Here is a 23,290-nt window from a genome sequence, read left to right as displayed (position 1 = left end):
TTAATGATCCCCTTTCACTTAGTCAGTATATTTTCTTCCTTATGCTTTTCTTTTTTAAAATTTTTTATTACTATTATCTCAGTTTTGGGGGAATAGGTGATGTTTGGTTACATGGAGAAGTTCTTTTTTTTTTTTTCTTTGGGATAAGTTCTTTGGGTGTGATTTCTGAGATTTTGGTGCACCCATCACCTAAGCAGTGTACACTGTACCCAATGTGTAGTCTTTTATCCCTCATCCCCATCCCCACCCTTCTCCACAAGTCCCCAAAGTTCACTGTATCCTTCTTATGTCTTTGCATCCTCATAGCTTAGCTCCCACTTGTAAGTGAGAACACATGTTTGGTTTTCCATTCCTGAGTTACTTCACTTAGAATAATGGTCTCCAATTCCATTCAGGTTGCTGTCAATGCCATTATTTTGTTCCTTTTTTTTTTTTTTTTTTTTTTTTTTGACAGAGTCTTGCTCTGTCTTCCAGGCTGGGGTGCAGTGGCGTGATCTCGGCTCAATGCAAGTTCCGCCTCCCAGGTTCATGCCATTCTCCTGCCTCAGCCTCCCAAGTAGCTGGGACTACAGGCACCCGCCACCATGCCTGGCTAATTTTTTTGTATTTTTAATAGAGATGGGGTTTCACCATGTTAGCCAGGATGGTCTTGATCTCCTGACCTCGTGATCCGCCCGCCTCAGCCTCCCAAAGTGCTGGCATTACAGGCGTGAGCCACCGCGCCCGGCCTACTTTGTTCCTTTTTATGGCATATTCATATATATACACCACATTTTCTTTATCCACTCATTGATTGATGGGCATTTATGCTGATTCCATATTTTTGCAATTGGGAGTTGTGCCACTATAAAGATGTTGTGTGCAACATGTTGTGTGTTGTCTTTTTCATAAAGTGACTTATTTTCCTCTGGGTAGATACCCAGTAATGGGATTGCTGGATCAAATGGTAGTTCTACTTTTAGTTACTTAAGAAATCTCCATAGTGGTTGTACCAGTTTACATTCCCACCAGCAGTGTCACCACACCCTTGCCAACATCTATTATTTTTTGATTTTTTAATTATGTTCATTCTTGCAGGAGTAAGGTGGTATTACACTGTGGTTTTGATTTGCATTTCCCTGATAATTAGTAGTGTTGAGCATTTCTTTCATATGTTTGTTGGCCATTTGTATATCCTCCTTGAGAATTGTCCATTCATGTCCTTGGCCCACTTTTTGATGGGATTGTTTGCTTTTTTCTTGCTGATTTGTTTGACTTCCTTATAGATTCTGGGTATTAGTCCTTTGTCAGATACGTAGTTTATTAATATTTTCTCCCACTTTGTGGGTTGTGTGTTTACTCTGCTGATTGTTTCTATTGCTGCGCAGAAGCTTTTTAATTTAATGAAGCCCCATCTATTTATCTTTGTTTTTGTTGCATTTGTTTTTGGGTTCTTGGTCATGACCTTTTTGCCTAAGCCAAAGTCTAAAAGAGTTTTTCTGATGTTATCTTCCAGAATTTTTATGGCTTCAGGTCTTAGATTTAAGTCTTTGATCCACCTTAAGTTGATTTTTGTATAAGGTGAAAGATGAGGATCCAGTTTTATTCTTCTACACCTTATACTTTTCTTAGTAAGTTTTTTCTCTAGCTTACTTTAGTGTAAGAATACAACATATAATGCATATAACAGAAAATATGTGTTGTTTATGTTATTGGTAAGGCTTCTGGTAGGCTATTAGCAGTTAAGTTTTTGGGAGTCAAGAGTTACACATAAATTTTTGACTGCTCTAGGGGTTGGTGCCCCTAACTGCCGTGTTGTTCAAGGGTCAACTATAATTTTGAACTGGAAGAAACTCTAAAAATTATTTAGTCAAATTATTCCCATTTCACTGGTGAAGTGACAAGACACCAAGAAAAATAAAAGGCAATTTCACTGAATGCTTACTCTCTGCTGGTTATACATTTACATTGTCTTGTATCCCTTTTTATCCCTGTCCACGTCTACATGCAGTAGACATGGTGTTGTTAACCCCATTTTACAGGTAGGAAAGCAGGCTCCAAGAGGCATATCACCTCGCTCCAGGTCTCTCAGCAAGTTTATGGCAGCACAATGACCAGAACACACATTGTCTGACTCCTTGGTCAGTGCCCTTTCAGAACAGTATGGTCCCACATTCAGGATGGGTTTCATTTATTCATTTACTCAGGAAGTATTCACTGGGCATCTATTCTATACAAGATCCTTGAGAACAAGACAGACACCATCCCTTCCTTCTTAGAGATGACATTCTATTAGGGGAGGCAGAATTTACACAAATAATTAGACAACGTCCAACTGCAACTATGATAACTGCCACTAAGTAAAAGCATCAGGTGTCAATAAGAACATTTACTTAGGGAACCAACAAGGGGTTAGGGAGGGCAGTTCCCTTCACTAAAAGAAGTTCTGAGGCACGAGCAGCAGTTAACTATGCCCAGGAGAGCAGGGCAGGCCCCCATTAAGAGAACAGTTATGAAGACCTTGAAGCAGGAGGGGCAATGGCATGAGAAACGTGGCATGAGCCGGGCTGCATACACAAGCACAGACAGCCCTTGCAGGGCATCAAACACAATTCTGGTACTGAAGTAAAGAAAGCTACAGAAGAGTTTTAAACAGGATGGTGACAAAATAAGAGTAACTCGTTCTTAAAAAAATGTATTTTAAAACATAAATTATACATAGACACATACATACAACTTTACGCTAATGAAAAATGATCATGTAAGTATTTTTACCCACTCTCTTAACCCCATAACAATCTCCAGTTCTATAATCTACATTAACAAATCAGAATACATCTTTCAATATTTTTCTCTCATATAGTCAAGTAGAGACAAATACATATCACATATAATGGATGCATACAGGCATAGCTTGAAGATACTGTGGGTTTGGTTCCAGACAGCCGCAATCATGTAAATATCAGAGTAAAGTGTGTCACATAAATTTTCTGGTTTCTCAGGGCATATAAATGTTATGTTTACACTATACTGTAGTCTATTAAAGTGTTCAATAGCATTATGTCTAAAAACACAATGTACATATCTTAACTAAAAAATACTTTATTGCTAAAAAAAAAAAAAAAAAGACCTTGCTAACAATCATTTGAGTCTTCAGCAAGCCCCAATATTTTTGTTGGTGGAGGGTCTTGCCTCAATGTTGATGGCTGCTGACTGATCAGGGTGTTGGTTGCTAAAGGCTGCAATGGCTGTGGCAATTTCTTAAAAGACAATGATGAAGTTTGCGCATCAATGGACCCTTCCTTTCACAAAATATTTCTCAGAGGCATCCAATGCTGTTTGATAGCATTTTACCCACAATAAAACTTCTTTCAAAATTAGAGTAAATCTCCTTAAATCCTGCTGCTGCTGTATCAACTAAATTATGTAATACTCTTAATTCTTTGTTGTCGTTTAAACAATGTTCACAGCATCTTCACCAGGAATATAGATGCCATCTGAAGAAACCACTTTCTTTGCTCATCCATAAGAAGCAACTCCTCATTGGTTCAATTTTCAGCATGAGATTGCAGCAACTGAGTCACATATTCAGGCTCCACTTATATTTTTCTTGCAATTTCCACCCTTCAAAGTCATCCATGAGGATCGGAATCAAATTCTTCCAAATTCCTGTTAATGTTGATATTTTGACCTGAGGATTGGAATCAAATTCTTCCAAACTCCTGTTAATGTTGATATTTTGACCTGAGGATTGGAATCAAATTCTTCCAAACTCCTGTTAATGTTGATATTTTGACCTGAGGATTGGAATCAAATTCTTCCAAACTCCTGTTAATGTTGATATTTTGACTTCCTCCCATGAACCACAAATGTTCTTAATGACATCTAGAATGGTGAATCCTTTCAGAAGGTTGTCAATTTACTTTGCCCAGATTCATCAGAAGAATAATTACTTATGGCAGCTATAGCCCTTACACAATAAGACTTGAAATGCAAAATTACTCCTTGATCCATGGGCTGCAGAATGGATGTTGTATTAGCAAGCATGAAAACAACACTCATCTCCTTGTATATCTCCATCAGAGCTCTTGGGTGATTACGTGCATTGTCAATAAGCAATAATATATTGAAATAAATCTTTTTTTCCTAAACAGTAGGTATTAACAGTGAGCTTACAATATTCAGTAAACCATGCTGTAAACAGATGTGCCATCATCCAGCCTCTGTTGTTCCATTTTATAGAGCACAGGCAGAACAGATTTAGCCTAATTCTTAAGGGCCCTAGGATTTTCAGAGTGGTAAATGAGCACTGGCTTCAACTGAAAGCCATCAGCTGCATTAGCCCACACACCAAGAGTCAGCTGTCCTTTCAAGCCCGAAGTTGACTTCTCCTCTCTAGCTATGGAAGTCCTCGATGGCATCTTCTTCCAACAGAAGGTTGTTTTGTCTACATGGAAAATCTGTTGTTGAGTGCCCTCCCCGTACTTGGCTGCCGCAGCCCTGCACCGGCACCTCGGGGACTGGGAGCGCTCGCGCTTCCGGATGCCGCACACCCAGCTAGGCACAGTGGCGCATGGAGGTGCCCACCCGGCCTCGGCCCGGGCATCACCGCTGCCGCCGGCGCCCTTCCCCGGTGCCACGGCTCGGCGCCTGCACTCGTTTCCTGCAGGAGAGAGCTAAGTCTGTCTGCTGGATACCTGCAGCTGGAGCCTAAAAGGAGCCTTAGTGTGCTTACTGGAAGACAATGGGTTTGCTACTCAACAAGCAAAAATCATTGTGTCTGCATTGGTCAAGATCCTGGAAGCCAACATGGCTTTCTTCCTAAGATCTCATGAACCAACCTCTGATAGCTTCAGACTTTTCTCCTGCAGCTTTCTCACCTCTCTCAGCCTTCACAGAACTGAAGAGAGTTAGGGTCTTGCTCTGGATTAGGCTTTGGATTAAGGAAATGTTGTAGCTGGTTTGATCTTCTATGCAGACTACTCGAACTTTCTCCATGTCTGCAATAATGCTGTTTCACTTTCTTATTTTTGTGTTCACTGGAGTAGCACTTTTAATTTTCTTCAAGAACTTTTCCTTTGAATTTACAGCCTCACTAACTCTCTGGCATAAAAGGCCTAGTTTTCAGCCTATTGTGGCTTTTTAAAATTTATTTTTTATTTTTGAGACAGACTTTTGCTCTTGTAGCCCAGGCTGGAGTGCAATAGTGCCATCTTGGCTGACTGCAACATCTGCCTTTCAGGTTCAAGCGATTCTCCGGCCTCAGCCTTCCAACCAGCTTGGATTACAGGTGCCCACCACCATGATCAGCTAATTTTTGTAATTTTAGTAGAGACAGGGTTTCGCCATGTTGGCTAGGTTGGTCTCAAACTTCTGACCTCAGGTGATCCACCCACCTTGGCCTCCCAAAGTGCTGGGATTACAGGTGTGAGCCACCATGCCCAGCCACCTGTTGTGGTATTTCACATGCCTTCCTCGCTGAGCTTAATCATTTCTAGTTTTTAATTTAAAGTGAGAGACAATGCAAATCTTCCTTTCACTTGAGCACTTAGAAGCCATTGCAGGGTTATTAAATTGGCCTAATTTCAGTATCATTGTCTAAGGTGATAGGGAGGCGAGAGCAGAAGGAGAAAGATGAGGAGAACAGCCAGTCAGTGGAGCAGTCAGAACACACATAGCCTTTATCAATTAAGTTCACCGTCTTATATGGGCATGGTTCATGGCACCCCAAAACAATGACAACAGTAACATCAAAGATCACTGATTACAGATCACCATAACAGATATAATGAAAAAGCTTTAAATATTGTGGGAATTACCAAAATGTAACAGAGAGACAAAACATAAAGTTAGGCACTGATAGACTTGCTTAAAGCTGGGTTGTCACAAACTTTCAATTTGTAAAAAGCACATTATCTGTGAAGTGCAATAAAGTGAAACAAATAAACTGAGGTGTGCTTGAGGGATTTACCATTCTTTAATAAAAATGGTCTTATGCACACTTCTCTACATGCTGGCTTTCTTGTTAATAACTCATAAAAGCCCCTTGAAATCAACTAGTATAGCTATACTTTATTCTTTTTAATAACTACATAATATTCCAGAGTATGAGGGAACCATAATTAATCTGCCATCCACCACTGATGAACACTCCTTTTGTGCCTAGCTTTGTCTATTGCAGTTACACCGCAATAACTATCCTGTATATATGTCCTGATGTATTTATGGTTTCATATTTATGTGGGAGTGGAGTGGAGCTGGGAGTTGCTACATCAAAGGGTAACTAGAATTTTTTATTTTAATAGAAGTTGCTGCATTGTTTACAGAAAAAACTTTGGCAATTTACAACTCCATCAGTAATGCCTGAGTTGCCCTTTCCTTGGACTCTTGCCAGCATTAGGTAATTTCTTTTTGTGTTTAACTTTTAGACAAACAGTGACATTTCATTGATATTAGAATTTGCATTTTCCCGACCTTTAAAAATTTAAGCATCTCTTCTGTTTGTTGATTTGGATTTCTTTTTCTGAGAAGTGTCCTTTCATATCCTTTTGTTGTTGTTGTTGTTGTATTAAATTGCCTGTCTTTTCCTTCTCAAAGTTTAAAAGCTCCTTATATGTTATAGATAAATTTTTTATCTGTATTATAGTTTTTTTCAAACACAGCCTTTGCCTATTGAATTTACTAAATGAATATCTTCCATACAAAGTTTCTAAATTTTTACATAATGAAAGTGTTTATCTTTTTCTGGCTGTGGTGTGGAAGATTGATGGGCGGGGTAAGACTAGACAGCAAGAGATCCATCAGACAGCAATTTCAGACAGGTCAAGAAGCAGCATTGTGCTAGGGAAAGTGGTTCAAGAGACATTAGGGAGGTAAAACTGGGAAAACTAGATGATTTGACAGCATACGGGGTAAAGGAGGAGGAGGGGAGGTGCCAGGAGTGCCAGGATGAATCAGAGCTCTTACTTCCTCCTAGTTGGGTTGTGGTGTCTTTCCCTAAGAAAGGAAACACAGTGGGAAGACTAAGACTGGCCTGGAATATCATGCTTTCAGTTTGACACTGTTACGTGTGAGGGGTCTGCGAGACATCCAAGCAAAGATGCCCAGTAGCTGCTAAGTACACGGGTCTGGGACTCACAGGAAAAGATACAGATTTGGGAATCTTCACATTTCTAGTGGCTCCAATGGAGGCCATTAGGACCATCACCTAGGGAGAGCATATGAAGTGGGAAAAGGCAGCTTGGACCTGTGCTTTAAAGCTTGGCTGAAGAGGAACATACTGGCTAAGGAAATTGAGAGAGATCATGGAAGTAGAAGAAAGGCCAGGAAGGGGATGGCATCATAACTCCAAGACAAGAGTCAACATGTGGAGACCTGACTGAATAAAAGGCACTAGCGATATTACTCAGATAGTAGGAAAAAGATGGAAGAAAATTCAAATGTAAGCAGAATTAAACACACATACAAAAGCACATGCATACAATTTATTTTTGCTTATGCTCTAAAAGAACCTGTGGTTTCACTGAATACTGGGATCTGGGTGATATTTATTCAGGATGTAACAAATAAAACAATAGTATAACCTACATAAAGAGATATGCATAATATTATTCATTTTAAAGTTATCTATACTAGTAAAAAATAATCTAGTGTAATAAACAATTTAGTATTACACCATGGCTTACTATGTGGCTATTTTAAAAAGGGAAAAAGAATAGATTTATTCTTTTATTATTGGGAATTTGGAAAATTTCTTAATATTAAAAATAAAAAGTTATAGAAATATATATGCAGAATATTCCTGTTTTAAAAACTATAAAGAGGCCAGATGTAGTGGTTCATGCCTACAATCCTAGCACTTTGGGAGGCCAAAGTGGAAAGATCACTTGAGCCCAGGAGTTTGATACCAGCCTGGGCAACATAGTGAGACCCTATCTCTACCAAAAAATATACATTTTTTTTAACTATAAAAAGACATGAATACATGTGTACATGCATTCTCACTTGCCCTTTTTTTAGACTGGAAAGAGACACCCTAAATGATTAACAGTAGTTGCTTTTGAAGTAACCACTGTTACTTTAGAGATTGTAGTGATGGTAAGATTTCAATTTGTTACTTTACTTATTACTTAATACAGGTCACATTGAAAAATATGTTACTTTTGAAGACAAATCTCATATTACTATTATAATATCAAAACTATGTAAATTTTTTTAATAGAATTATTCAACCAAGAGGAGAAACTGTTAAGAACTGTCTCTAAAGCTAACATCTACCTCTACTTTGTGTGCATGGGTATGTCTATTATTTCCTTCCTACAGGAAAGTCTTTCCTGTTGCACTTCCAAGACTAACACCGAAGTAAGTTGCTAAGATAATTTCTAATGAAAAAAGAACAATAGAAGAAAGGGGAATGAGTTTTATCTCACAGGTCACAAACCATGAATGAATGAATGAATGAATGAATGAATGAATGAATGAATGAATACACAAATAGGAGCAAAGGAATGGAGTCAACAGTGAGTTTGTTGCTTTGCTGATACCACTGAGTGGTCAGAAAAGGGACTATAGGGATGCTAATAACCATCCCAGGGTGCAGAACAGAGAGTGCCCAGATTTTGAAGCCAGCAAGGCCCAGGGTAAACTCCCAAAGGCCTCCCCACACTAGGTCTCCTCAGCTGTAATGTAGAAATCATAATGCCTACCATAAAAGGTTGTTTTGAGGTTTGAGGTTTGAATAAAATTGAGAGACTTTTTATACTGGTTGACATGGAATAGGCTTTCAAAGGTTTTCTCTCTTTTTCTTTTAATGAGTTAGGTCAACATCAAGGTATTCACACTGTCTGAATTAACTGGGTGAGAACTGGGCATGGGCTGAGTTTTTGCTGTTTAAAAGCAAAGAGAGATGGAGGGAGGGAAAAAATTTTATCAGTGATCACCTAAAAAGATCTTCTATGATAGCCAGATAATTTTTGAAGGTTTTATCGTTTTGAAGAATTTTGAATTTTTTTTAAATAAAGATATGAGGGTACCTAATACCTAATCAGCACTACATGTATAGAGTGATCATATATCTAAAAACAGGTCTAATCTCAAATATTCTGTTGCAGTGTTGCTACAAAACATCAACACCTCGATTTTAATAGTTCTTTTTGTATGGCCTGAAGTTGTAACCGGAACCTAAGTTTTACAGATGAAGTGTCCTGATTTCTTATTTAGAAAATTTGGTCACCGTTAACCATGGGTTAATGAAAAGGAACTCTCAACCCCCAGCACAAATTCCTCTGCAAACTTTTACTCAGGTCCTGAGATTCAGATTGACTGATATATACATTTTTTTTTACTTAATCTAACACGTGTATGGCCCTGGCTCTATGCCAGGCACTGTTGTAAGAGCTCTAAATAGGTACTCACTGCCAGGAGCAGTGGCTCATGCCTGTAATCCCAGCACTTTGGGAGGCCAAGGCAGGTGGATCACTTGAGGTCAGGAGTTCGAGACCAGCCTGGCCAACATGGCGAAACCCTGTCTCCACTAAAAATACAAAATTAGCTGGGCGTGGTGGCACACACCTGTAATCTCAGTTACACGGGAGGCTGAGGCAGAAGAATCGCTTGAACCCAGGAGGTAAAGGTTGCAGTGAGCCAAGACTGTGCTACTGCACTCCAGCCTAAATGACAGAGCAAGACTCCATCTCAGAGAAAAAAAAAAAAAAAAAAATAGGTACTCACTGAATCCTAAAAACGTATTAAGCAGGTTTTATTTCTAACCCTATTTTGCAGATGAGGAAACTGAGGGACAAAAATGTTAAGTGACTTGCTAGTTAAGTATTGAAGCCAGATTTGAACCTGGACAATCTGACTGCAGAATCAGTGCTCTTAACCATTGTTTCTTATTTAGCTTGCTACCTGGCATAAGGCTCTTAAAGACAGTGACATGATGCAGGGTTTCTCAGGATACAATCTATAGGCAGCATTGGAACAGCAGATGTTGCAAATGAGAAAGTCAAACTGAGTCAAGCACACCTCCAAACCTACAGGTGAGCCACTAAGCTCTGTGGTTTCCTAATCATTGAATGTTAGAGCTGAAGAGGGCCTCAGAGAGCAAGAGTCCAGCCCTGGAAGAAAAAGCCAGACCAGAAACAAGAAGAAAACAAGGAGCAAACAAAGGAGTCACAAAGAAACAGAACTGGTGACAGTGGCAAATGATGCATTAGACGAAGACCAGCAATTCCACCCACAAAGGAGATACCAGCGGGCCAGGCGTGACTCAGAAGGGGCTGGTGAGGACTTGAGCACCAGTGAACCTACAGGGAGGGGCCCCTCAGCTCCTGCCACGTGGAAACGGGCCCACCATTGCCGGGTCCCTTAATTTTTCAAGAAAAGCCAGATATTCACATTTTGTGTAAAAATTCCTGTTCTTGAAAGTTGGCAACTAATTCAAATCTTAGCTTAGGGGTAACCCCCAGCCAGGCTAGACCTATCAGGACAAGGACAAAGTTGTTCCTGTTTTTGGTTGTATCCCCATATGTCTGGCATATGGACATTCAATAAATACCTGTTGAATGAATTAACTAAAATGACTAAAATACAACTTAAGTGTAGTTCAAAAGACAAGGCTTCCTGACAAAAGAGCAAAATTCGACAGTCACCCCAAACCCTGGGCTTTGTGAAATCCCAAATTGCTGTGGAACCTGACTGAGGAAGCAGGACTTTGTAAGGAGAGGTGAAGAAAGAAGTTTAACTGGAGCTTAAAAATAAAATGGCTCGGGAGCCCTCATATACAACCAAAACAGACTGTTTTTCAGCCCCACTTTCTGCCTCATCACCAAAGCAAGATAGGAGGACCTGCGGGCTCCCCCTTCCCAACTCCACAGCTGTTCCTTTTGAGATGTTCCCTCTCAAGTTTAAGTAGATTTTACCTACTAAGTGTTATAGGATGTAGGACACCACACCAGATAAACTTGGACCCACTCAGGGATGTTAGCCCCAATCAAACAGCCTCTCTATAGTTTGAGGAGGTTCATGGACACCATTTCTTTCTCTTTTTCTCTTTCTTTCCTTCCCTCTCTCCCTCCTTCCCTCCCCTTCCTTCCTTCCTTTCTTTTTTGGAGACAGGGTCTCATTCTGTCACCCAGGTTGGTGTGCAGTGGTGCAATCATGGCTCGCTGCAGCTTCAACCTCCTGGGCTCAAGTGATCCCCTTGCCTCAGCCTCCCAAGTAGCTGGAACTACAGTTGCATGCCACCACGCCCAGCTAATTTTTGTATGTTCTGTAGAAACAAGGTCTCACTATGTTGCCCAGGCTGATCACAAACTCATGGGCTCAAGTGATCCTCCTGCCTGGGCCTCCTGAAGTGCTGGGATTACAGGCATGAGCCACCGTGCCCAGCCAATGCCATATCTTAGAGACAAGCTAATCACTCTTCTGGGATTTGGAGGAAAGGGTTTTCTTGAGTTTGTTCTTAGAAACAAACAATGTAATTTCAAGATACTTCTCTCTCTCTAAAATATCTTAAGGCTCACATTGCCTACCGATTTTAGCAGTTAAAGTAAAAATTCATTTGACAAAAAAAAAAAAAAAAAAAAGAAAGAAAGAAAAATTCCCTTAAAAGTTTCAGTACCTGAATATATGAATATTGGTATTTCCCTCTGAATATATGACATCATAATGGTGATTCAGTTAAAGCCTTGTGCAGGCCCAGAGATAGCAGGGTCCTGGGGCATTTTTGTTCCCAAGTGAGCAGATGGGTTTATCTGGATATGGGTCACTGAGCACAGCCTTGTTCATCTCACTTCTCTGTGTTTCATCTTCACATCACAGCACACTTTCAGTGAATGCCTACTTGCAGTCTCAGGGTGTGTGGCAATCTGGGAAGCAACATCTCTATCCATATACGCATTTACAGTATTGAGGAGTGGCCAATCTCCTAAATGTCTGGGCTAGTATTGTATCAAATAACCTGTCCTATTAAGGGCATAATATTCTCATATTAGTCAGTCCCAATTTTGGGGGTAGGAAATGTGCTTACCAGGCATGGAGATAATAAAGAGGAGTAGCACTGTTTGTTTTGTTTTAACTCAAGCAAGTTTCATACAGTTGTGTCTCTTGCCTAGCTCTTAGTAAGTCCAATCCAAGGAGCCCTAGGCCAGCTCAGCCTCAGTAATAATATTTAACAGTAGCAGCAGCATGAAGATTCACTGCAGGCTTACTATGTGACAAGCACTTGTTCCAAGAGCTGTTTGTGTATTAACTCATTTAATCCTCAACTCAAATCTGAGGTAGTTCTTATCATTCATTTATTTGTTCATCAACTGTTCATGGAGTCCTGCCTAAGTGCCAGACACTGAAATAAGCAGGCAGGATACAGCATTGAACAAAACAGACAAAATCCCGGCTCTCTCGGGGTCTATTTTTCGGTGGAGGGAAGAACATAATAAATGAAAAAGTAAATACCTTTTATGTTGGATGATGGTAAGTGTTGTAGAGAAAAATAAAGCAGAGTATGGGGCCTGAGGAGTACTGGGAAAGAAAGAAGTTGCATGGCATGGGGGGCAGTCAAAAGTTGGTATCTGAGCAGAGAGCCCAGAAAAGCAGGGGAGTGATCCCAAGAACATCTGGGGGGAGAGTGAGAAATGAGTTATTTTTTGAGAACATGTCTATCAGAATAACTTGATTCACTCCGCTGGACACTTGGTTGACAGAAAATATCAAAGAGTCAGAAGCACCAGGCTACAGATGAGGAAACGGACTGAGAGGGTCAGCTGATCGCAGTCACTCAGCTAGCAAGGGACAGAGCTGGTGTCCAGACACAGGCATTCGGCCCCAGAGCCTGCACTGTTGGCCAGAACATCAGATGCCTTGGTTGGGGCCATTCCTCTTTCTTCCTGGTCGATTCTACCCTTAGCCAGTCCCAGTTAGGGACTTCTCTATTTCCTTAAGGCAGATATTCACTGATTTCAGTCACACCACCACCAGTTTCTCTGCCCCCATCTACTTCATACTGAAACTGCAGCCACCTGTCTCCCAACGGTTACAAGTCCCCTGGTCCCCGAGACCAGAAACTTCCCGGACCTTGCTCTCAGCTATCTATATCTGCCTCCTCGATAAGTTCATTAAGAATTAAGATGTTGGTTCTCTAAATCAACTTTTCTTTCTAATATTATGCTCAAATAGTTTCCTTTTTAATTCTTGTTCTTGCACTTAACCTCTTTCTCAAGATGTTTCCCTTTAGACCTGTGCAATCCAACACAGTAGCTATCAGTCACAAGTGGCTAATGAGAACCTGAAATGTGGTTAGTACAAATGGAGATGTGTTCTGAGTATCAAATACACACCAGAATCTGAAGACCTGGTATTAAAAAGTGGAACATAAAATCTCTCATTAATATTATTTTGTAGTAACTATTAGGTTGGTGCAAAAGTTATTGCGGTTTTTGCCATTAAAAAAATAGCAAAAACCGCAATAACTTTTGCACCAACCTAATACATGTTGAAATGAAAATATTATGGATATATTAGGTTAACTAAAATATATTAAAATTAATTTCACATGTTCCATATTATATTTCTATTTGAGAGCACTTCTTTAGCCCGTCCTTTCAAGACACTCACATCCCACCATGCTCAAAGGCCACATTTTCCTTTCACTGTTCTCTTCTTAGGCAGGATACAGCTGAGATCCACAGTATACTTTGGGGAATAAGGTTCTTACTAGATCGGTTAAGAATGTGAGTCTTTTAAAATCTATTCTCCAAAATCTGATTGAAGGTATTTCAATACACTATTGATCATTTCACTAAAATTCCTTGAAAATCCTTGTTATTTTCTAGATACTCAATTAATCGTTGGGAAACTCTACTGCAAGTAGTTGATGACGGCACAGTCTCATTAGTTTCTTATTAATCTGATTTTGTATTATTTTCTGAATGTGTATGTTAAGCTTCAATTTTCTTTTAATTTTTAACAGGCATACGAAGAAAATGTTCAAGAAACTACAGACTGGTGAGCCCAATGGAAATTGAGGCACTAATCTCAACAAACATTTTGAGGAACATTGTAAAGTAAGCAAAGTTCACTAGAACCTATAAAATAACCAAAAAGCATTTTCCTTGGAGGCTAACAGGCAGGCATTGAAAGTTATCTTTTTTTTTTTTTTTTTTTTTTTTTTTTTTTTTTTTTTGAGACGGAGTCTGGCTCTGTCGCCCGGGCTGGAGTGCAGTGGCCCGATCTCAGCTCACTGCAAGCTCCGCCCCCCGGGTTTATGCCATTCTCCTGCCTCAGCCTCCCGAGTAGCTGGGACTACAGGCGGCCGCCGCCTCGCCCGGCTAGTTTTTTGTATTTTTTTAGTAGAGACGGGGTTTCACCGTGTTCGCCAGGATGGTCTCGATCTCCTGACCTCGTGATCCGCCCGTCTCGGCCTCCCAAAGTGCTGGGATTACAGGCTTGAGCCACCGCGCCCGGCCTGAAAGTTATCTTTAAAGAGGAACTGCTAAAATGTTTTCCCCTCCTTTTCTAGGGACAGTTTCTGTATCTTACAGTCACATTTTATATTCAAACCTGAGCTTGTCTGAGAAAAGCAAAACGGCTGCATCCTGGTTTCACTTACAACCCTGAGATGGAAGGTGAGATTTGCCATTGCAGGATTTAAGGGTCTGTGTCCTTAAGTAAAAACTTCTGGTCACCCCTCAAGTAAAGCTTCAAAAAAGCTTAGGCACTTGTGCAGAAACACCATGAGAAGAAACCAAAAGGCAGAAAACTTACACATATAAGGGCTGATTTACACAGACAAAGTTTCTACTTTTAAACAGAGAAACCAATGCCTACCCTCAAAGCCTGTATTTACTAAAGAAATGTTAGAGTAACATGGAGGTCAATAAAATAAATTATTCAAATCTGGTTCTTAAAAAGAGGTTCTAAGACTATTTTAAAACTTCTGAAAGATGCCCATCAAAATTAAACCAAAAACATAGCAATAAATACAATGAGTGAAACTTGATTAGATCTGGGTTTTTTAACAAAAGACATTCTTGTGACAATTGGGGAAATCTGAATACAGGTAGGATTAGTGTTAATTTTTATAGATGTTATCATGTTATTGGGATTATGCAAAAGTGTCTAGGAGTGAAATGTAGGTACCTAGAGAGTGTAAATATGATAATATGTTAATAATAAATATGTCAATAAATTCCCATTGCAAATTCTATGTCCCAAAGAAGCACCCCTCACCATTACAAATTATGACATTAAATGCAATTTTGCATGACTGGTAATTGTGCTGACCTATATAATTTCACATGTTTAGCAGAATTTCATTGGACAACGTATACATGTCGCATATAAGAAATCTTCAAAAAGTTGCTTAGTGGATCTCAGGCTAGGGATAAAACAGAGCATATAAGGGAATAGGTTTTGATTCAGACAGAATCAAAATTCAAGTTCACTCTGCCACTTATTTGCTGTGTGAACTTGGACACATTACTGAGCCTACCTAAGCTTTCTTCTCCTATTAAAAGTTCCCTATGTAATAAAATTAGTGTGACAATTAAATAAAAACATCTCAAATCTGAAGCATAGCTCCTGGCACACAGCAGGTGCTTACCTCCTAGCGGCTATTATTATTTACACTCTGTTATAACACTGGGCCTAGTTTTCCTATAGGAACACACAACACTATTTTAACTTGGATTATCTTTGCTAAATAAAAAAACACAGACTGTCTAAGTCTCAATTCCAGCAAAGCACATGAACAAGTCTCACATAATAATGTGAGATAATTACAAATGGAGAAATGCTTGACAAATACATTGCCATCTAATGTCCAGATTTAACAATCTGTACTATTAAAAAAAAAAAAGATCAATGTAAGGAAAATTTTTAAAAAATAATACATGACTTCACTCCTGCTTACAAGGAACTTAAAATCTAGTTATGCAGATAGTTGGCAATAAAGGATCTGTAAAATGTCAACAACAGCAGAATAAGGCAGACTCTGTCAATAATAAAATAGTTCCTACCTTTTTTATTTTTTATTTTTTTGCTCTGTAACCCAGGCTGGAGTGCAGTGGTGTCATCATGGCTCACTGCAGCCTCAAATTCCCAGACTCAAGCAATTGCCAGGCTCACCTTAGCCTCCCGAGTAGCTAGGACTACAGGCATGCACCACCACACCAGGCTAACTTTTTGTAGAGATGGAGTGTATTAGTCCATTCTCACACTGCTAATAATGACACACCTGAGACCGGGTAATTTATCAAGGAAAGAGGCTCAATGGACTCACAGTTCCACATGGCCAGGAAGGCCTCACAATCATGGCAGAAGGCAAAGGAGAAGCAAAGTCATGTCTTAAATGTGGCAGGCAAGGGAGAGTGTGTGCAGGGGAACTCCCCTTTATAAAAACCATCAGATCTTGTGAGACTTCTTCACTATCACAAGAACAGTATGGAGGAAACTGCCCTCTTGATTCAATTATCTCTACCTGGCCCTGCCCTTGACACATGGGGATTATTACAATTCAAGGTGAGATTTGGGTGGGGACACAGCCAAACCATATCATTCCACCCCGGCCCCTCCCAAATCTCATGTCCTCACATTTCAAAACATAATAATGCCCTTCCAACAGCCCCTCAAAATCTTAACTTATTCCAGCATTAATCCAAAAGTCTAAATCCAAAGTCTCATCTGAGATAAGGCAAGTTCCTTCCAACTATTAGCCTGTAAAATCAAAAGCAAGTTAATTACTTCCTAGATACAATGGGGTATAGGTGCTGAGTAAATATATCCATTCCAAATGGGAGAAATTGTCCAAAACAAAAGGGCTACAGGCCCCATGCAAGTCCTAAATCCAATAGGGCAGTCATTAAATCTTAAAGTTCCAAAATGATCTCCTTTGACTCCATGCCTTCTGATCCAAGTGATGCAAGAGGTGGGCTCTCACAACCCTGGGCAACTCTGCACCTGTGGCTTCGCAGGTTACAGCTATCCGCTTCTCCATGAGGGGCCCACTCCTGCAGCAAACTTCTGCCTGGACATCCAGGCATTTCCATACATCCTCTGAAATCTAGGCAGAGGTTCTCAAACCTCAATTCTTGACTTCTGTGCATCCACAGGCCCAACCCCACGTGTAAGCCACCAAGGCTTGAGGCTTGCACCCTCTGAAGCAACAGCCTGAGTGGTATGTTGGCTCCTTTTAGCCATGGCTGGAGCTAAAACAGTTGGAATGCAGGGCACCATGTTTGGAGGCTGCATAGAGCAGGGGGACCCTGGGTCCAGCCCATGAAACTATTTTTCCCTCCCAGGCCTCCAGGCCTATGATAGGAGGGGCTGCCATGAAGGTTTCTGTTATGCTCTGGAGACATTTTCCCCATTGTCTTGGTGATTAACATTTGGCTCCTCATTACTTATGCAAATTTCTGTAGCCAGCTTGAATTTCTACTCAGAAAATGGGTTTTTCTTTTCTATTGCATCATCAGGCTGCAAATTTTCTGAACTTTTATGCCTTGCTTCCCTTTTAAACATAAGTTCCAATTCCTAACCACATCTTTGTGAACACATAAAACTGAATGCTTTTAATAGCAACCAAGTCACCTCTTGAATGCTTTGCTACTTAGAAATTTCTTCCACTAGATGCCCTAAATCATTTCTCTCAAGTTCAAAGTTCCACATATCTTTAGGGCACAGGCAAAATGCTGCCAGTCTCTTTGCTAAAACATAGTAAGAGTCACCTTTATTCCAGTTTCCAACAAGTTCCTCATCTCCATCTAGAATGAGCAGCATTTGGTCAAAGTCATTCAACAAGTCTCTAGGAAGTTCCAAACTTTCCTACATCTTCCTGTCTTCTTCCGAGTCCCCCAAACTCTTCCAATCCCTGCCTGTTACCCAGTTCCAAAGTTGCTTCCACATTTTCAGGTATCTTTGCAGCAGTGCCCCACTACCCAGTACCAATTGACTGTATTAGTCCATTCTCATGCTGCTAATAAAGACATGCCCAAGACTGGGTAATTTATAAAGGAAAGAGGTTCAATGAACTCACAGTTCCACGTGGCCATGGAGGCCCCACAATCATGGCAGAAGGGTCGCAAAGGAGAAGCAAGGCACATCTTACATGGCAGTAGGCAAAAGACAGCTTGTGCATGGGAACCCCCATTTATAAAACCATCAAATATTGTGAGTCTTATTCACTATCTGAGAACAGTATGGGGGAAACTGCCCTCATGATTCAATTATCTCCACCTCGCCCTGACCTTGACACATGGGGATTATTACAATTCAAGGTGAGATTTGGGTGGTAACATAGAGCCAAACCATATCATGGGGTTTCAACATGTTGCTCAGGACGGTCTCGAACTCCTGGGCTCAAGAGATCTGCCTGCCTCAGCCTCTCAGTGCTAGGATTACAGGCATGCGCCACCATGCTCAGCCCAGTTCATACTTCCAAACTCTTGCTACTTGCCCAGCACTACCCAGGCCCTATCCACATGTCATTCCACTAATGCAAGCCCACACCAAATCCTGCCAGTTCCGCCTTCAAAACACATCCAGATATCTCTTACCCCCAGTGATTCCTTTCCTGCATTGCCCCTGCAGCCTAACCAACCTCCCTGCTCTTCCTCTTCTCTCCTCTACATACTATTCATCCAGCAGCCAGAATAATTCTTTTAAACACCCAAGTCATCATAATTTCACCCCTGTTCAAAATCCTTCAAAACTTTCCAGTCACTGAAAGCAAAAAGGTCAAAATCTTTAAAAGGCCCTAAAAACTTTATCTACAGGATCCATCCCTGACTACTTTTACAACTTCATTTTCTACCACTCTATGCCACAATGGTATCCTTGAAGTTTCTTAAACACTTGAAGCCTATCTCAGGATCCTGAGTAGTATACCTGGAATATCACTCCCCCAGAAAGCCTTGTGGCCTATCTCTCACTTCCTTAAGTGTATGATCAACTGTCACCCTATTAAAGAGACCCTCCCTAACTAAACTATGTAATACTAACCAGCGGAGGGTAGCTGAATTAAATACCATATAGCCACCCTATGGGGGACTGTACAGCTGTGAAAAAGAATGAGGATGATCTCTATCAAGTGATGGGGAATGATTTTCCAGATGTATGGTGAAGTGAAAAAATGAGATACAAAAAAATACATAGAGTGTTACCTTGTTTAAGAAGGGTAGTTAGAAAAAAAAAAGAATCCAAATAACATTTTTTTTTTTTTTTTTTGAGATGGAGTCTTACTCTGTCACCCAGGCTGGAGTGCAGTGTGGTGATCTCGGCTCACTGCAGTCTCTGCCTCCCGGTTCAGGCCATTCTCCTGCCTCAGCCTCCTACGTAGCTGGAATTACGGGTGCATGCCACCACGCCCAGCTAATTTTTTTATTTTTAGTAGAGACAGGGTTTCACTGCATTAGCCAGTATGGTCTCAATCTCCTGACCTCATGATCCACCCACCTCAACCTCCCAAAGTGCTGGGATTACAGTCATGAGTCATTGCACCTGGCCAGAATTCAAGTAACTTTTGAATATGGTATTGCATACATCTTCACTGGGATATACAGATTTTCCTTATTATGGAGTTATATATTGAAAAACTCACTGTAGAGCTGAAAAATCTTAAGTCAAACCATGGCTAAGCTGGAGATAATCTGTAATGAAAAATAAAAGGAACTGTAAAGAAATCTTTAACTGTATTTAGTAAGTTTGTAGTTGGTAGTAGATTGCTATAACAACTGTAAAATGATTTGGGGTTTAACGTAGATTAGGAAAATACACTGATGCTACTAAGAACAGAGTTCTCACTGTGGGAGTAAGGAGATGCAAACACGGAAAAGCAGAAGAGGGAGAAGAACTGAGCAGTAAGATTATTAGTGTTAAAGGTATCAGGGTGAACTCCTGACTTTGTAAAAACTCCATTTCTTAACTTTGAAAACTGACAAGGCTGAGAAGCAATGACGCCAGTACCTGTGGGCACACCTAGCACCCAGAACTTGATTTCTAAATACCATCTCTCACTAAAAGAAACCCAGGGAACCTAATGATTTGAAGGCTGAGGCAGGAACACTACAAAATGAGTCCAGAATATCTTTCTGTGCCAGAAAGTAAGGGTTTAAAATCAAACAGGAACACAGCAAAAGGACTCTGAAGCTTGAAGGGGTTCCTGCTTGTCAAATGTGGGGTCGCTGAGCATCAAAATGGATGACAGGAATGTCATATTTAAAAAAGAATCCATGAGTCCATACAACATTCTAAAATAAAAGAAAAAAAAGAGAGGATGTGTGTGCAAAAGCTATTCATTATGAATAATGTAAACCAATAAATATACATAGAAAAACAGAATAGAAAATTGCTGGGTGGCTCATGCCTATAATACCGACACTTTGGGAAACTGGCTCAGGAGGATTGCTTGAGCCCAGGAGTTCGAGACCAGCCTGGGCAACATGGTGAAACCCCGTCTCTATAAAAAATACAAAAAAATTAGCTGGACGTGAAGATATGTCCCTGTAGTTCCAGCTACTTGGAAACTGAGGTGGGAGGATCGCTTGAATCTGGGAGATCAAGGCTGCAGTGAGCCATAATTGTGTCACTGTACTCTAGCCTGGGCAACAGAGTGAGACCGTGTCTCAAAAGAATAGAGAAAAGAAAATCAAACAAAGAAGGAAAGAAGGGAAGGGAAGGGAGGAAGGATGGAAGGGAGGAAGGATGGAAGGGAGGGAGAGAGGGAGGAAGAAAGGGAGGGAGGAAAGAAAATTACCATTTGAAAATATTTTAGTGGCTGGATGTGGTGGCTCCTGCCTGTAATCTCAGCACTTTGGTAGGCCAAGGAGGGAGGATCACTTGAGCCCAGGAGTTTAAGACCAGTCTGGGCAACATAGGGAAACCCTGTTTCTACAAAAAATAAGAAAAAATTAGCCAAGCATGGTGGCATGTACCTGTAGTCCTGGCTACTCAGAAGTCTGAGGTGGGAGAATTGTTTGAGCCTCAGAGGCTGAGGCTGGAGTTAGCTGTCATAGTACCCCTGCACTCCAGCCTGGATGACACAGTGAGACCCTGTCTCAAAAAATTAAATAAAATATTTTAGTGATAATGGATTCTGAGAAGAATCACCATAGGATACTAAAACCACTGAATAAACAGTGGCTGGAGAACAGGATATTCACTCAACCTCAAAACATCACTTAACACATCACTTATTACTTACAAAGATAAAATGGTGCCTCTACAATGGAGAAATCTGGTAAACTTCACTTCAACCAAATAGTCAAAGTTAACATCTCCAATAATGTGACCAACAGACCACATCTGCTTCCCGATGTGACACACTGAGAAAAACCCAACATAACTATGTAGTATTCCTGCTAACAAAGAGTTACAACCAGAATCTGATCATGAGGAAACAAGCAGGAAATCCACATCCAAGGGACATTCGGTAAAGCAACCAGCTCAGACACTTCAAAAATGATGATGTCATAAAGTACCAAAAAAAAAAAAAAAAAAAAAAAAAAAAAAAGCAACACTTTTAGGTTAAAGGGGGTCCAAAAGGCATGATTACCAAATGAAGTATGTGGTGCAAGACTGGCTTCTGGGTTCTCTACCAGGAAACAGTATTGTATCAATGCCACATTTCCAGACCATGATGATTCTGTGACTTGTTGGAGAATGCTATTGTTCTTACCAGACATATGCTGAAGAATTACAGGTGAGGTGTCATGAGGTCTGAAACTCTCAAATGGTTTGACAAAAATAATAGATGTGTGTGTACAAAAAAAACTAATGTGACAGTTAACTGGTGATTCAAGGAGAAAGTATGCAACTATTCACTGTACTAATTTTGCAACTGTCCTAAGATTTTAATTGTTCCAAAATTAAAAAAAAAAACTAAATTGAAATATTAACGACTTCCATCTCCCCTTTCTTTGCTTTACTCATCTCTATACTAGTAAATGTTTACTTTTATCACCATTCAGCATCCATGTTTTTACTCATTTACTTACTGTCTCTCTCCCTCACTATAAGGTGAGCTTCAAAAAGGCAGGGAACTGTGCGTACCTTACTGTATCCCCCGTCTATTATGCAGTGCTTAACATACAATTGATACTCAGTAAATATTTATTGAATGACTGATGTTCCCAGTAATTCTATGAAGTGGGTTTATTATTAGCCTTTCCCTCATGTGAGTGGCGCTCTCTTCAAAAGCGAAGGTACTGAAGTGAACAGAAGTTAGAGAACTCACAAAAGTTCATGACTCAGGTGAGGAGTGGGGCCAGGATCCAAAGCTAGGCATCTGACCCTACAGCTGATGCTGTTAATCACTGTATTTGCAGCTTCCCTAGTGAGACTCGGCTTCCTAGTTGCTTCCCCGCTCCTCGCTGTGGGGCGACTGAAAAGTCCTCTCTGCTGATACGCCGGACGCGGCGTGGGCGGGGACTGCACCGCGCCCTGAGGGCACCGGGCGTCGCCCTCAAGAAGGTGGCATCCGCGCCCGCACCCCGTCCCGGGCGCGTTCACGGCTGGGAAGAAGTTTTGCAGTCCGCGGAAGCGCTCAGCGACGTTACTGGGGAGGCCCGGGAAGGAACTTGGTCACTGGAGCTCGGGAGGGGGAGGGCGGGAGTGGGGGCGCGCGGGCCCGGCAAGAGAGGCGAGCGGGCCGGAGCCCGTCCTTCCCTGAGGCCACAGTTCCTTGCTGACTCCATGAGGGACACTGGCGATGAAATAACAACTTTCTTTTCCTGAAAAGGCTCCCACGTCTGAGTTGTTCCCGGCCCACAACGACCCGTCCCCACCCGGTCCCTGATCGGCACCCGCCTCGAGCCCGGCGCGTCCACCCAGCCTGGGCGCTGCCCAGTACCCGCCGGCCGGCGCGGGGCCCCTGGAGCAGGATTCACTCACCGAAGCAGCGCAACAGGCAGAACACGCCGAGGACCCCCAGGGCTCGCCGCGCGTCGCTCCCAGCAACCATGGCTGGCCGGCCCGCCTCTGCGCGAATACCCAGCCACTAGCAGCCCTAAGTTCAAGCACCGCCTACGCGGGCGGCCAGAAGTAGGGCTCCGCCCCGCCCGGGGCTGGCAGCCCGCGGCCCGCCCCGGCCCTTCCTTCCCCACCCTCCCCGGCCCTTCCTCCCCCACCCTCCGGGGCGCCGCATTTGTCTTCCCGCTTCCAGTCCCCAGGCGCGCTCCTGGGCTCGGCTCTGCGCATCTCCTTCCTGTGTCCCCGGGGCGCCGTCCAGTCCCCCAGCTCGGTCCCTCCCGGCATTCCACCGCCATTCCATACGCTATTTTTAAGTAAGAAATTATTTCCTTGAAAGTGGCTTGCGTTTTAA

General features: G+C 41.6%; 1 protein-coding gene across 2 annotated transcripts in view; it reads right to left on the bottom strand.

Annotated features, from left to right (window-relative positions):
- The window catches only part of LOC105479115 (CD58 molecule), a 55,971-nt gene extending 32,987 nt beyond the window's left edge, over window positions 1–22,984 (bottom strand). The window contains exon 1 of one of the 2 annotated variants that reach the window (XM_011736927.2): window positions 22,861–22,984. In XM_011736927.2, coding sequence (XP_011735229.2) covers window positions 22,861–22,930 — 70 coding nt within the window. In that variant the 5' untranslated portion in view covers window positions 22,931–22,984. The remainder of the gene's footprint in view (window positions 1–22,860) is intronic. The other variant, XM_011736928.2, reaches the window with a different exon arrangement.
- Window positions 22,985–23,290: the final 306 nt, after the last annotated feature.

Source organism: Macaca nemestrina, chromosome 1, assembly GCF_043159975.1.
Source record: "Macaca nemestrina isolate mMacNem1 chromosome 1, mMacNem.hap1, whole genome shotgun sequence".
Lineage (NCBI taxonomy): Eukaryota > Metazoa > Chordata > Mammalia > Primates > Cercopithecidae > Macaca > Macaca nemestrina.
This window is presented reverse-complemented; position numbering and strand designations above follow the sequence as displayed.